The sequence below is a fragment of the Purpureocillium lilacinum genome, assembly GCF_023168085.1.
Source record: "Purpureocillium lilacinum CBS 284.36 DNA, scaffold_6, whole genome shotgun sequence".
Classification (NCBI taxonomy): domain Eukaryota; kingdom Fungi; phylum Ascomycota; class Sordariomycetes; order Hypocreales; family Ophiocordycipitaceae; genus Purpureocillium; species Purpureocillium lilacinum.
The window spans coordinates 2542147-2555018 of record NW_027072116.1 but is presented as its reverse complement, the minus strand read 5'-3'; the positions used below and the strand labels follow the sequence as shown (position 1 = coordinate 2555018).

Sequence of the window (12872 nt, the reverse complement as noted above, 5' to 3'; positions counted from 1 at the left end):
GCGGCGGGGAGAAAAGCTAGGTAGGCAGCGGGCCTCGCCTCGACGCAGCCTGGCGTGCGCTGCATTGGTCCCGATGGACCTACCTCTGTGCCATTAGCTGGACCTGGCGTGGGGCTCACGCCCAGACGTTGCGCGTGTTAGTCGAGGACCTCGCGGCCGGCGGCGGCTTGCGGGAGGCTGCCCGTCGCGGCTAACGCGCAGCACGCAGCTGCCGACGCCACCGCTAACAGCATCAAGTCGACCGCCGCACCAGCGGGAGGACCTCGTGTGCCCCGCCACTAAATGACGTTTTGCTCCGGGTGTGAGCGAGCTTGTGACAAACCTGCTGCCGCCGCCTGCATTTGTGGAAGTGAGGAAAACGCTGTTTGGCGAAGAACACGGCGCACTTGAGGAATCGAGGTGTGGTGTCGGCTTTGTAGGTAAGGTACGTCAAGTCGCCGACAACTGATCTCACGCAGCTGCACAGAGTGCGTGCAGACGCTCGCACGGCGGGCCTGCTTACATTGGAGTCCGACACACCCATGCGTGGCATCAGGCACTTGCGCGGTGTTCGATACCTTGCCTTACCTTGCTGCATTGCTGGCAGTCAAAACGCTCCACCTGCTGCTCACTTGGAGGAAACCAGCTGAGCTACTGCAGCATGTATGGTTCATCCCTCGACAAAACCGGGATATCCAGATACCCCAAAGCACAGACCTGCGTCTAATGTACGGAGCAACAACGACAGCAGTCTCTAGCTGCCATGGCGTGTGCCTGGAAAAGGTAATGCTCCCGTACACACAAGGTATGCCGGAGCTGTTATGCGGCTCGTGCCATTGGACAGCCGCTTCTTGGCCGCCCCGTCACGATGCCCTTCTGCACGACCTGCTGTGAGGCAAATCCAGGCGTGACTGATCACACAGCCAGTTCCCAGCTGTCTCGTCAAACTGCTCACGAAAGGCAAACTCCCCGTCACGATCAAACCCAGCGCCTGCGCGCCACTTGCCTGCCACCTGTCCGTGCTGTCTATTGAGTTACAAAGCAGGTAGGCCAGAGACTCTGTCAATCATGCTGACGTGGTCACCTCTGTGACCGGCGGCCTGGCCCGCCGCCGAACCGTGTACGACCAAGGCCCGGCTTTGGGTGTAGTTCCTTGCATGGCGATGGGTGTGGTTCCTCCAGGTCTGGCCTGCCTGTGCATGTCGGGCGGGATCAGGGCGTACGGACTACCTAGGTACGGAGCATGTGTGGATGGGATGGGATGTTGTAGAAGGTATGCCGGGAGAAGCACGTGCCAAATCCCGGCACTCCGCCGCCAATGCAGGCTGGACGTTGGTGCAGCTCCTTGATGCAGCCGGCGGGAGACAAGTCATCCTGACATGACCTGACCTGATCAAGGAACACAGGCATGAAGAGCCTGTTATTATGACTCGACGCCCGGAGCCGCGGATGCTGTCCGGAGTCACACTATCCGGGAGGGGAGGGTTGCTTCGGGGTTCCTCTAGGTCAACTGCTTTGGGGCCCCCCAGCGAGTCGACTCGTCCGCGAACCTGGAGAAGTCTCCAGCGCTCCCTCCCGCCGCCTCTCAGTGGTGGCATCCCGTCGGCAAGTGCGCTGAAGGTGCGCCGAGGCGCGCCCTTCACCCGCGCCTGGGCCCTCCCGGTGTGCAGGGTCCCGCTGCAGTGACGGGCACTCTGGGCTGACGAGGGCTGGGCCGATACCGCCCCTGGTGTGGGGTAAGGCGTCGATCTGCATGTACCTTTGCCACCGCCGCGGGAGACACGGTGACTTTGGGACCCGCCGCTCGGGTGCTGACCTGACTGCGCCAGGCGGGCAGCCAGGCGGGCAGCCAGGCAGCCCTGCCCAGTAAGGTTCCAGGGGGGAGCTCTCCCTCGCCTGGCGCGGGCAGCCAGGCAAACCTGCAAGCCCGCGTCGGAGCTTTGCTGCATGCGACCAGACCAGACCAGCCCAGCAGCCATCCTGCATGCCATCCCTCCGTCTTCACCAAGAACCCTTTCCCTCTCCGCGCACTTCCCCTCTCTCACGAGCCATATCCCCTCCTCTCCGCCGTCCCTCGCCTGCGCCCTTTTATATTCTGCACGGCATTGGCAGTCAGAGAGCGTCGGCTGCTTCGTTTTTGGCGAGCGCGCCCCCCACCGGCTGGCAGGCCCCGGCACACCACACACACGAGTCGAGTCACAGCGCCAACCCGAACAGCCCTCTCTCTATATGGAACCGCGGAGATGTTCTCCATCGCGCTGCGCGGCTCCGGCAAACGATGCAGATTGACCGGGTCGCCCGTCCCGGCGGCTGCCCTCGATGCCATCTATCTCGTGCCTCGTCGTGCCCCGCGGCAGTGTCGGAGAGCTAGCAACACCACATGGCGGCCGGTATCGGTCCTCGACGAGTATGCCACGACATCGCCGTCCCTGCCCGTGCCACGAGTCCGAGACTGACGTCGTTCAAGATGGGTCGCCCGAGAAGCTCGCCCGATTAGCTTGCGGCAGCTCATGGTCTTTGGGCGCTCCCTGACCGAGTCGCGCCTCATCAGCTCCGCAAACTACGTCCGCACCGAGCTGCCTGTCAGGTAGGAGCTCTCCTTGTGCGCCGGTCGAGTAGTATCACGAGACGGACACTTACGATGCCACAACAGGATAGCACATCGCCTCCGCGACATGCAGCAGCTCCCCTACGTCGTCGTAACGAACCCCCACATAAACGATGTCTACAACCTCTACTACAACGCCTTTGACTGTTTCCGCAAACTCAAGGAGGTCAAGACCCTCGAAGACAACGACCGCCTCTGCGAGATCATCGCGCAGAACCTCAAGGGCCACCTGACCGTCATACCCAAGCTGGCCATGGGGATACTCGAGTGCGGCGGCCTTATGGACCCGAAGGATCTCGACAATTTCATGAATACGATTCTGAGATCGGTGAGTCGCCGGGTTCCGAGAAGGCAACCCTTGCGCCGTCCACTGACATTCCCAGCGAATCTCCCGTCGCGTCATCGCCGAGCAACACCTCTCCCTCACCGAAACATTCAACTCGCCTTACTTCTCGCCCGGCGCCAAGCTCTCTGAGTCAGACTTTATCGGTGAAATTTTCATCAAGTGCTCTGCCAAGGAGGTCATTGACCGCTGCGCAAAAGCCGTTACGGCGCTCGCCCGATCAACAAACGGCCCCGACGCCGCTGTGCCCGAGATTCATGTCGTTGGCCACCTCGACGCCAGCTTCCCCTACATCCTCAGCCACATCGAGTACATTGTTGGCGAGCTGCTGCGAAACTCGGTCGAGGCTGTCATCGAGCGCCACCAAAAGACCAACGACCCGGCACCGCCGCCGCCCATCGAGGTCACCATCTGCGAGGCCCAAGAGCACGTCATCTTCCGCATATCCGACCGCGGAGGCGGTATTCCCCGCGAAGAGCTCCCCTATCTGTGGTCGTTCAGCAAGGGCCCCCAGAGCCAGAAGCGACTCGACAACCTCGGCCAGGTGCCCCGCATGGCTGCCACCATGCAAGAGCTCCACGTCGAGGACGAGCTCGGCCGCGCCGACCTCAAGACCCCCACCTACAGCAGCTCCCTCGCCTCGCTCACCAGCCGGCCGCCCAACCTGCGCCTCGGCATGGGCCTGCCCCTGAGCCGCGTCTACGCCGAGTACTGGGCCGGCAGCCTCAACCTGCACAGCCTCGAGGGGTATGGCGTCGACGCCTTCCTGCAAATCTCGAGGCTGGGCAACAAGAACGAGCAGCTCGCGACCCGGGCTAGCATGGACGCGGTATGACTGAGATACTCCCTGTCGGACCGGGCGTGGTGCCCTGAGCGTGTGTGTTTGTATCAAAGTGGGGTCCGTGAATATGGGACTTTGTGAGTATTGGGGGCAGCATGTCTACGTTAGCGCACGGGAGCATATGAATCATCTTTTTGAGGCGAGAGAGGGACAAGGCGGTGCTGTTCACATATCGACTGCCTCCTGTGCAGCGAGGAGTTTTGGGTTGCTATTATCATGAATCTAGTCGCTGTAGTCGCCGGTACACTTGACGAGGCATCAATACATGGCTGCATCTCCTCGATTCGCAGCTATTCACATCCATTTACCGTCGAGACGTGCAGACTCAATTACATTGGCTTTAAGGTACCTGTGTGGGAAGAAAGGGGCTCGAGTAAAGTGACAAATAAAATAAGGCTACATGATCAAAAAGCTTTCCATCGCGCGTCCCTGCATGTCTGAGAAGAGCCTCACTTTTCAGCCCAACTGGCGACTCACATCGCAAGACCCAAAAACAAGGAAAGCACGCCTGACATGCTCTGTAGCCACGGCTCACACTGGGCTGCCGAGGCCGCCGGCCAAGAGGGACGGCGATCCGGCGCCGCAGCAACGGCTGGCGGGAGCACCCGTAATGTATCCTCCATAGTGGTATTTGGGGACCCTGTCGGGTCCAAAACAGAAGCGGCTGGCAAGCGACACAAGGGCAGGCTGTCCAACTCTAACACGGCGTGCCGACGAGACGGTGCGTAGCTTAGCGGCGGCCGTGGCTGCGGACGGCGCTGCCTTGCATCGCCTCCAGCTCGCCCTCCAGCTGCTTGATCTGGGCGTGGGTCTGCTCCAGATCCTTGTTGAGGCGATCGCGCTCGGCGATGAGCTTCTGCTCCCACTGCCGGAATCGCTGCTCCTCGATCTTAACCTGCTCGGTGAAGCGCTTTCGCAGAGCCTCCTCCTCCTCCTTGAACTTGGGGTTGTCCAGCTTTCTCGGGCGGGCCTCGCCAAACTTGCGCGTCTCCATCTGCTGGGCGCGGTACGCCTCATAGTGAAGCTCCTCGGTGGTGTGGATAAGGTCGAGCATGTGGGTTCGGATCAGGATGGAGCGGAGCTTCTTGAAGTCGCAGTGGTCCTCGTTCTCGACCTCGGCAACGCCCCACGAGTACTGGCGGCCCTTGACGATGCGGCCGTCGCCAGTCTTGACGTCCTTCTCCGAGCCGATAACGGCGAAAGGCATGGCGGCCATCAGGCTGCGGGCGTGCTGAGCAGCAGCCTCGTCATCCTCCTCAATCGGGGGCTGGTAAATCTTGATGTTCTGAGCCTCGATGACGGAGATGATCTGAAATTGGTTAGCAGCTGTGGGCACACGTCTCTGACGCGAGCAATAAGCATACCCTTTGCTTAAACTTGGCCAGGTCAGCAGGGCTGAGGGTGTCGGCCTTGGCGATGACGGGGATCAGGTTGACGCGGGAGCAGAGCCTCTTCATGACCTCAATGTCGAGAGGCTTGAGGGTGTGGCCGGTGGGGCGGATGAAGTACAGGCAGGCATGGACGCGGAGGTCGATCTTATCCTGGCGGCGGGGCTGCTGCTCCTGAAGCATGTACGACTCGTGCTGGTCGTCGAGGAACTCGATGATGGGCATCCAAGAATCGCGGTTGTTGACATAGTCGCCGAATCCGGGAGTGTCGATGACGGTCAGGCGGACTGCGTGAAGAGACGGATCGTGGTTAGCTGAGCGTTCACAGCACACGAGGCATGGTGGTGGGTGTACCCTTGAAGAACTTCTCCTCCAGCTCAGCCTTGGTGATCTCGATCTCGACCGTCTTGTCGACCTGCTTCTGGTGGCGCTTCTTATGGTCGGCATAGTTCTTGATCGTCGTCGAGAAGAGCGTGTTGATGAAGGTCGTCTTTCCCAGGCCAGACTCGCCAGCAACCTAGTGGGTAGCACAAGTCAGAAACCGGTCATGCGAGGTGAGTTTGGGACACGATGCCCGGCCAGGAACAACCACTGCCGAGCAGAGCGAATCATAAAGGCTCTCCATACCATGATGGTGAAGCCGGCACCACGCTTGGCGACAATCTTGTGTCGCTGGTTGGGAAGATTGGCAATGCCAATCGGCGAGGCGCTCTCGGCAGCGGGGGGAGCCATGTCGGGCGACGGCGAGGACGGACGAAGTGAGTTGGAGGGGATGCAAATCGACCAGCCCAGTGCTTGCGAATAAACACTGCAGAGGGACGCCTAGAGCCGCTTCGCGAGCCGAATTGATGAGGCGGTCGGGTTGGTGATGGTAGAGGTTCGGAGCTTGGAAGGTGGTGGTGGATGCACCGTTGGAGAGCAATCGGGGTGCTTCAGGGGAAGATGGGACCATGCCAATCCGAAAGGGGGGAGCCTCTGGTTTGGCCGTGGCCGCCAATTTGCTGCCCTTGCCTCGTTGGCTGGTCTGGGGCCGGGCGTGGGCCAGTGCGACGGGACACGGGGCAGGAGGGGGATCCCCTTTTTTGCCAACAGTGGACGGCGCCTGGCCTGCGGATGTGCCTGACGGCGCCCGCCAAGTCGAAGACCACCGCCAGGGCTGCGCGACCACGGCCTGTGCCTCCTCGTCCTGGGGAGCACAGGGGAGCTTGGGTGGAGGGTCGGTGCGCAGACGCCTAACCCAGAGCGGCGTAGCGCCCTGGCTCAGGATTAATTATGTGCCGACCCCTCCACGACTAGGAAGACAGGCCCCGATTTTGCTCTCTTTTGCTGTCTCAAAAAAATTCCGCTGGCTTGCGCTTATCGATAAGCAAGAAGCAAGCATCTCGGCCAGAATTTTGGCATCGCATCCAGCCCGTCCCCTCCCCGGCGCCGCCAGAGTATCATGGCCAGCAGATGACAATGAAGACCGACTTCAAGGTACGGCGTAATTGCGCAATCTCCAGACTCGACTCCGCCCGCTGACATGGCGCTCTAGTTCTCGAACTTGCTGGGCACCGTCTACTGCCAGGGCAACCTGCTCTTCAGCCCTGATGGCACCCATCTCTTCTCGCCTGTCGGCAACCGGGTGACTGTCTTCAACCTGGTCGAGTACGCGTTGCCTCGCATTGCTAGGGCACACTTGTCTGACAGGAAATTGCAACAGGAACAAATCGTACACGCTGCCCTTTGCGCATCGCAAGAACATCTCTCGGCTCGGTCTGACACCCCGCGGCAACATCCTCCTCACCGTCGACGAAGATGGCCATGCGATCCTCACCAACGTCCCCCGCCGGATAGCCATCTACCACTTCTCTTTCCGATCGCAGGTCACGGCGCTCGCATTCTCCCCCTCGGGCAAGCACTTTGCCGTTGGACTCGGTCGCAAGATTGAGGTCTGGCATGTCCCCTCAACACCAGACTCGAACGCCGACGGGGAGCTCGACTTTGCTCCTTTCGTCCGGCACCACACGCACACTGGACACTTCGACATAGTACGGCACATTGAATGGTCGAGCGACTCTAGGTTCTTCCTCACAGCCTCTCGGGATCTGACGGCAAGGATATGGAGCCTGCACCCCGAGGAGGGCTTCGTGCCGACGGTGCTCTCGGGACATAAGCAAGCGGTCGTCGGCGCTTGGTTTACCGAGGATCAGGAGGCTATATACACCGTGAGCAAGGATGGCGCCGTCTTCGAATGGCGCTACGCCAAGCCCATCAATCGCGTCGAGGACGGAGACAAGATGCGCGATGAAGACGACGAGTCCGACATGCGGTGGAGGATCGTCCAGAAACACTACTTCATGCAGGGAAGCGCCAACGTCAAGTGCGCCGCCTTCCACCCAGAGTCGAACCTCCTGGTGGCTGGCTTCTCAAACGGCATCTTCGGCCTGTACGAGATGCCCGACTTTAACAACATTCACAAGCTGAGCATCTCACAAAACGACATTGACTTTGTCACAATCAACAAGAGCGGCGAGTGGCTGGCTTTCGGCGCCTCGAAGCTCGGGCAGCTGCTTGTGTGGGAATGGCAGTCCGAATCCTATATCCTCAAGCAGCAGGGCCATTTTGACTCGATGAACTCGCTTGTTTACGCGCCAGACGGCCAAAGGATCATCACCACCGCCGATGATGGCAAGATCAAAGTCTGGGACATCGAGTCCGGATTCTGCATCGTCACATTCACAGAGCACACCAGCGGCGTGACGGCCTGCGAGTTTGCCAAGAAAGGAAACGTGCTCTTCACAGCCAGTCTAGACGGCTCGATACGCGCGTGGGATCTCATCCGTTATCGAAACTTTCGCACATTCACGGCGCCCACGCGGCTATCATTCTCCTGCATGTCCGTTGACCCGAGCGGTGAGGTTGTGGCGGCGGGCTCGTTGGACTCGTTCGACATCCACATCTGGTCTGTCCAGACCGGCCAGCTGCTGGACCAGCTGTCGGGGCACGAGGGCCCCGTGTCCGCGTTGGCATTCTCGCCAAACGGCAACTCGCTCATCAGTGGTAGTTGGGACCGCACTGCGCGGATCTGGTCCATCTTCAACCGGACTCAAACGAGCGAGCCGCTGCAACTGCAAGCGGATGTCCTGGATATCGCTGTGCGGCCCGACTCACTCCAGCTGGCCATCTCCACACTGGATGGGCAGCTCACGTTCTGGTCGCTCGCCGACGCGGAACAAGTGGCCGGGCTGGACGGGCGTCGTGACGTATCTGGCGGCCGCAAGTTCACAGACCGGAGGACAGCAGCCAACGTCTCGGGCACCAAGAGCTTCAACTCGATCCGGTACAGCATGGACGGGAGCTGTCTGCTAGCCGGTGGAAACAGCAAGTACATTTGCCTGTACTCGGTGACGACCATGGTGCTGCTCAAGAAGTTCACCGTCAGCGTGAACCTGTCCCTGTCGGGAACGCAAGAGTTTCTCAACAGCAATAGGCTGACGGAAGCCGGGCCCATGGACGAGCTGGACGACCAGGGTGAGGCTTCTGATCGCGAGGACCGTATCGACAACACGCTGCCTGGCTCAAAGCGCGGAGACCCGTCCGCCCGGAAGAAGCTGCCGGCAGTTCGGGTGACGGGCATTGGCTTCTCTCCCTCCGGCTCCTCCTTTTGCGCTGCCTCCACAGAGGGTCTTCTCATCTACAGCCTAGACACCACGCTGCAGTTTGACCCGTTCGATCTCAACATGGAGATTACTCCCGCGTCCACCCTCAACGTCCTCGAGACGGAGCGCGACTACCTCAAGGCGCTGGTCATGGCCTTCCGCCTCAACGAAGCCGGCCTCATCAAGCGCGTGTTCCTCGCCGTCCCGCCGTCGGACATTTCCCTCGTGGTGGCCGACGTGCCAACCGTGTACGTGTCGCGGCTGCTGCGCTTCGTCGCCGCCCAGACGGAGGAGTCGCCGCACATGGAGTTTTGCCTGCTGTGGATCAAGGCCCTCGTCGACAAGCACGGCGCCTGGCTGACGGCCAACCGCGGCAAGGTCGACGTCGAGCTGCGCGTCGTGTCCCGCGCCGTGGCCAAGATGCGCGACGAGATCCGCAGGCTCGCCGACGAGAACGTCTACATGGTGGACTACCTCCTGGCACAGCCGGGCAAGGACGCCAAGAGTGATGCTGCAGGGCGCGGGCTGCTCCAGTCGCGAGCGGATGAGGCGATGATCGATTTTGGTGCCAACGGCAACGCTGGCTCCGGCGGGGAGTCGGACGACGACGACGAGTGGATTGGGTTAGAGTAAGGGACTCGGAGTTATTATATAGAGAACAATGTAAAATCTGCAAATACCCAAAAGATGATGCATTTCCGTTGTTACATGTGTGCTACAGAGCCCTTTCCCTGCTTCGCGTTCGCAACTCGGCCCAACCTGTCGCGTACTCAGCCAAACGTGTCCAGCACCTCCCCCATGGGCCGGGAGAGTTCTTCATGCAGTAGCATGCGCGCGTTCCGGGGGGACCCCTTACTCATACTTGGGCATGCCCTCCCACGCCTCCTTAAAGCCCGCCGAGCGCACCCACTCATACTCCTCGCCCTCCACGCTCCTCAGCAGCATATACATGACCTTTGTCCACGCCTCCTCGCCCTCGATCCGCATCCAGGCCTTCCCCTTGCCTTCGTAGGGGCGCGACGCCTGCTGCGCGAGGAGCAGCGCGCGGGCCGCCTTGATGGTGTGGCCGTCGTCGACGACGGTGTGGAAGCGCGGCAGCAGGTCGCGGGCCTGCGTCACGAGCGTGCTGTCCGTCTCGCCTTTGGGCGTGTACGACGCGAGGGCGTCGGCGAGGCGCAGGGGTGGGCTGCCGCGCGCGAGGTACTCGACGGCGTCGACGCGCAGCTTCCACTCGAGGAGGCGGACGCGGGCGGCCTGGGGGACCCAGTCGTGGCGGTTGAGGGCGAGGAAGAAGGGTGCGGAGGTGAGGTGGTGGCTGGGGGTTGGGCCTGTCAGTCAAGGGAAAGGAGTGACGAGACGAGACTATGTATGTATCACGACGGGCGCAGGTGGGAGGAGGGGGGGGGATGAGAAGAGATGAGAAGAGCAGAGGAGGGGGGCCACTTACATGAGGAAAAAGTCAAACTTGGGAATGTACGGCGGGTTCCAGGACGCTCCCGCGGCGATGTACGCAGCCGTGTGAATCATCTCGACGGTGCGCTCCTCAATGTCCTCCGGCCGCACACGTATCTGCGCCAGCAGCGCCACGGCCTCATCCGGAGCCCGCTTCATAACACCATCATAAATCCTATTCGGATCCTCCCAATGCGCACTCGTCGCCAGCTTCGGATCCTCCCGGCGCACCTTTTCACAAATCTCCGTCACAGAGCGCTGCTCACCCGCCGGCGGCGCAGGCTCGCCCTTCGCAGCAGCCGCCTCATCGACGCGCCGTAGAAACGCGCCCAGCCGGTCCTCATGCACAGCCGCCTGGGCCAAGCCCTCCGCGACGACGGCGGGCTGCTCCCACTCGATGCCGTACATGAGCTGGATCATGGGGTGCAGGAAGCCCGCGAACAGGCGGCCCAGCATGTCGGTGGCGCGGGGCGTGTCCGCGAAGAGGAAGTCGGCCACGACGGGCTGCCAGGCGCCGCCGCGGCGGGCGATCTCGCCCTGGAAGAACTTGAGGAAGTCGGGGTAGTGGCGGCCCTTGCCGAGGTACTTGTGCGCGTGGGCGTCCCAGTCGGACTGCAGGTCGGCGAGGGCGGTCGGGTGCGGGTCCATGGCCTTGATCTGGTAGGTCTTGTTCTTGTCGTAGGCGGCTTGCAGGACGGAGGGCGAGCCGCCGGTGCTGTAGAGGGTGAGGAGCTGGTGGAGGATCTGCCGGGGGTCAGTCAGTCAGTCCATCATCCCCGTGTCTGTCCCGCTGGTGCTTCTTCTGAGGTTCGATATGTGTAGGTTCTGCGTACATGGTTATGGAAGCCCGACGCGTTGAAGAAGACGTGGTGATGCTACAGCAGCTCTTGTCAGTTCCAACGTTCCCTCCAGCAATTGCTGCCTCTTCACGCGCCCCGACTCGTACGCACCTCGAGGTCCCTCTGCAGCAACTCGGTGAGCTTGTCCGCCGCTTCCTGGGTCTGCTCTGACTTCCACAGGCCCGTGTCCCGCGCGGGGACCTGGATCTGGTACGGGGTGGCCATGCTGGCGAGGATGTCGGTGCGGATGGAGTAGGTTCTCGGGTGTTGCTTCAGTGTCAGGTGTCTATGCGCGGTTGGCAGTGTCGACCGCGCAAACTGTCGCATGGGATATAGATGGCTGGACGGTGGAGGTGCTGGTGTTGTCGACGATGATGGTGTCCGCTTGCAGGCCTGTCTCCGCACGTTCGAGCGAGCCGAGACGCCATCGACGAGTGCCCTCTTTATAGCTTGTAGTGCGGCCCGACTCTCACGCGCTACCCTTACTTGCTTGGATCTTGTGTGAGGGATGCACTGCCGCCGTTGACTGCTCTCTCCCGGCAACTCAAGAAGGGAAAAGGACACGAAAGCAGATGCAACTCTGCGTCAGGGCGCGACAGCGAAGCTGCAGCGTAGCGCTGACAAATGTTGCGCAGCCCGCGGGGACTGAATGAACGAGTGAGTGAGACTCTCGTTCGTCGTCGCAAAGCTTCGGATGTCCGAGAGAGTGCGTCCTGGAACATACCCGCAGAATACGATTGCAAAGCGGCGCCACGACATTGGTCGCCGGGGGGCCGAGGGGCGAGGGGACAAGCTTTCGGTGGCCCCCCAGCTCCCTTTGCTACCCCAGATTTACGGGCGGGTGACATCACATACGCAGTGCTTCCGTGCCGCGCGCGATGCCAGCCCGCTGGCTACTAGCCAGATGTGGTGCAAGCCAGCGAGGTCCCCCAGGCGGCCGGCATTCATTGCTGCGTGTACCTCTATCAGATGATGAGTACTAACGGACCTGAACGACACGAAGGCCCGTCGTTCCGTCCATTGATGTCTCTGAGCCGTTCTCGGCCGTGCGACGTGGCGAGAGGGGGCACGCGAGAGCCGGGCGATTGATAATGGGAACGCTCTCCGCCCCTGCATGAGACGAGATGGGTGGTCTCGGGAGGCACGGGCGCCAATGGATGGATGGGCTGTGGCGACAACGAGTACAAGACCTGTGGCCGCGGTCGTGCTGCTGCCTTCGTACTACCGACGTCCTTCCGTGAGAGGCTGCTCGGAGTGCCGACGAGGTCGGGAGATGGTCATCAAAGGTGCGGAAGTAGATGCACCATGGAATTGGGGTGATGAGATGGGTACCTACTATATGCAGTGGGCATCACATCGCAGCGTCACGCAGCGCAGACAGGCACAGGCATGCACGACAGCCGCCAACACCCGTAGCTGTCGTCGCCGGCCCGGCACTTGCTCAGCAGATGGAACATCTTCATCGGCGCACGGGCCGGTAGTACAAACATTCGCCTGATGTGACAGCAGCCCAACAGACATGACGGCACTCAGTCTGCGGCTCTGCGCCACCAACGGCAGTCACTACAAACGGCACAAGCAGAAGCAAAGTTATCACGTACCGGACTATCGAGCCGTCGCAACTATAATCAAGTCTGCATTCATAAACTTTTTCCCATGTCCGGATGTCGGTACATGCTCTCATCACGCCGTCATCACCAATCGCCGACAAAAGAACCCAAGTTAAACCAGCGTCAATCCCAAGCCCCGTGGCTCAATCACCGAGCGCGCGCCTTGCCCTC

General features: G+C 61.1%; 4 protein-coding genes across 4 annotated transcripts; 2 read left to right on the top strand and 2 right to left on the bottom strand.

The window, feature by feature from the left end:
* Window positions 1–2489: 2489 nt before the first annotated feature.
* Window positions 2490–3765, top strand: PLICBS_008669 (uncharacterized protein; the record flags this gene model as incomplete). The annotated part of the gene is made up of 3 exons (XM_018324873.2): window positions 2490–2566; window positions 2633–2915; window positions 2971–3765. The coding sequence occupies 3 exons, from the start codon at window positions 2490–2492 to the stop codon at window positions 3763–3765; spliced, it is 1155 nt and encodes a 384-aa protein (XP_018176267.2).
* Window positions 3766–4501: 736 nt separating this feature from the next.
* PLICBS_008668 (Septin spn4) lies at window positions 4502–5891 on the bottom strand (the record flags this gene model as incomplete). Its single annotated transcript, XM_018324874.2, has 4 exons — window positions 4502–5080; window positions 5136–5446; window positions 5514–5676; window positions 5787–5891. The coding sequence occupies 4 exons, from the start codon at window positions 5889–5891 to the stop codon at window positions 4502–4504; spliced, it is 1158 nt and encodes a 385-aa protein (XP_018176268.1).
* A 726-nt stretch (window positions 5892–6617) lies between these two features.
* On the top strand, window positions 6618–9433 carry PLICBS_008667 (uncharacterized protein; the record flags this gene model as incomplete). The annotated part of the gene is made up of 3 exons (XM_018324875.2): window positions 6618–6635; window positions 6694–6806; window positions 6862–9433. 3 exons carry the CDS (start codon window positions 6618–6620, stop codon window positions 9431–9433), a joined length of 2703 nt encoding a protein of 900 aa, XP_018176269.2.
* Window positions 9434–9652: 219 nt separating this feature from the next.
* Window positions 9653–11316, bottom strand: PLICBS_008666 (uncharacterized protein; the record flags this gene model as incomplete). The annotated part of the gene is made up of 4 exons (XM_018324876.2): window positions 9653–10115; window positions 10248–10996; window positions 11086–11127; window positions 11203–11316. The coding sequence occupies 4 exons, from the start codon at window positions 11314–11316 to the stop codon at window positions 9653–9655; spliced, it is 1368 nt and encodes a 455-aa protein (XP_018176270.2).
* Window positions 11317–12872: the final 1556 nt, after the last annotated feature.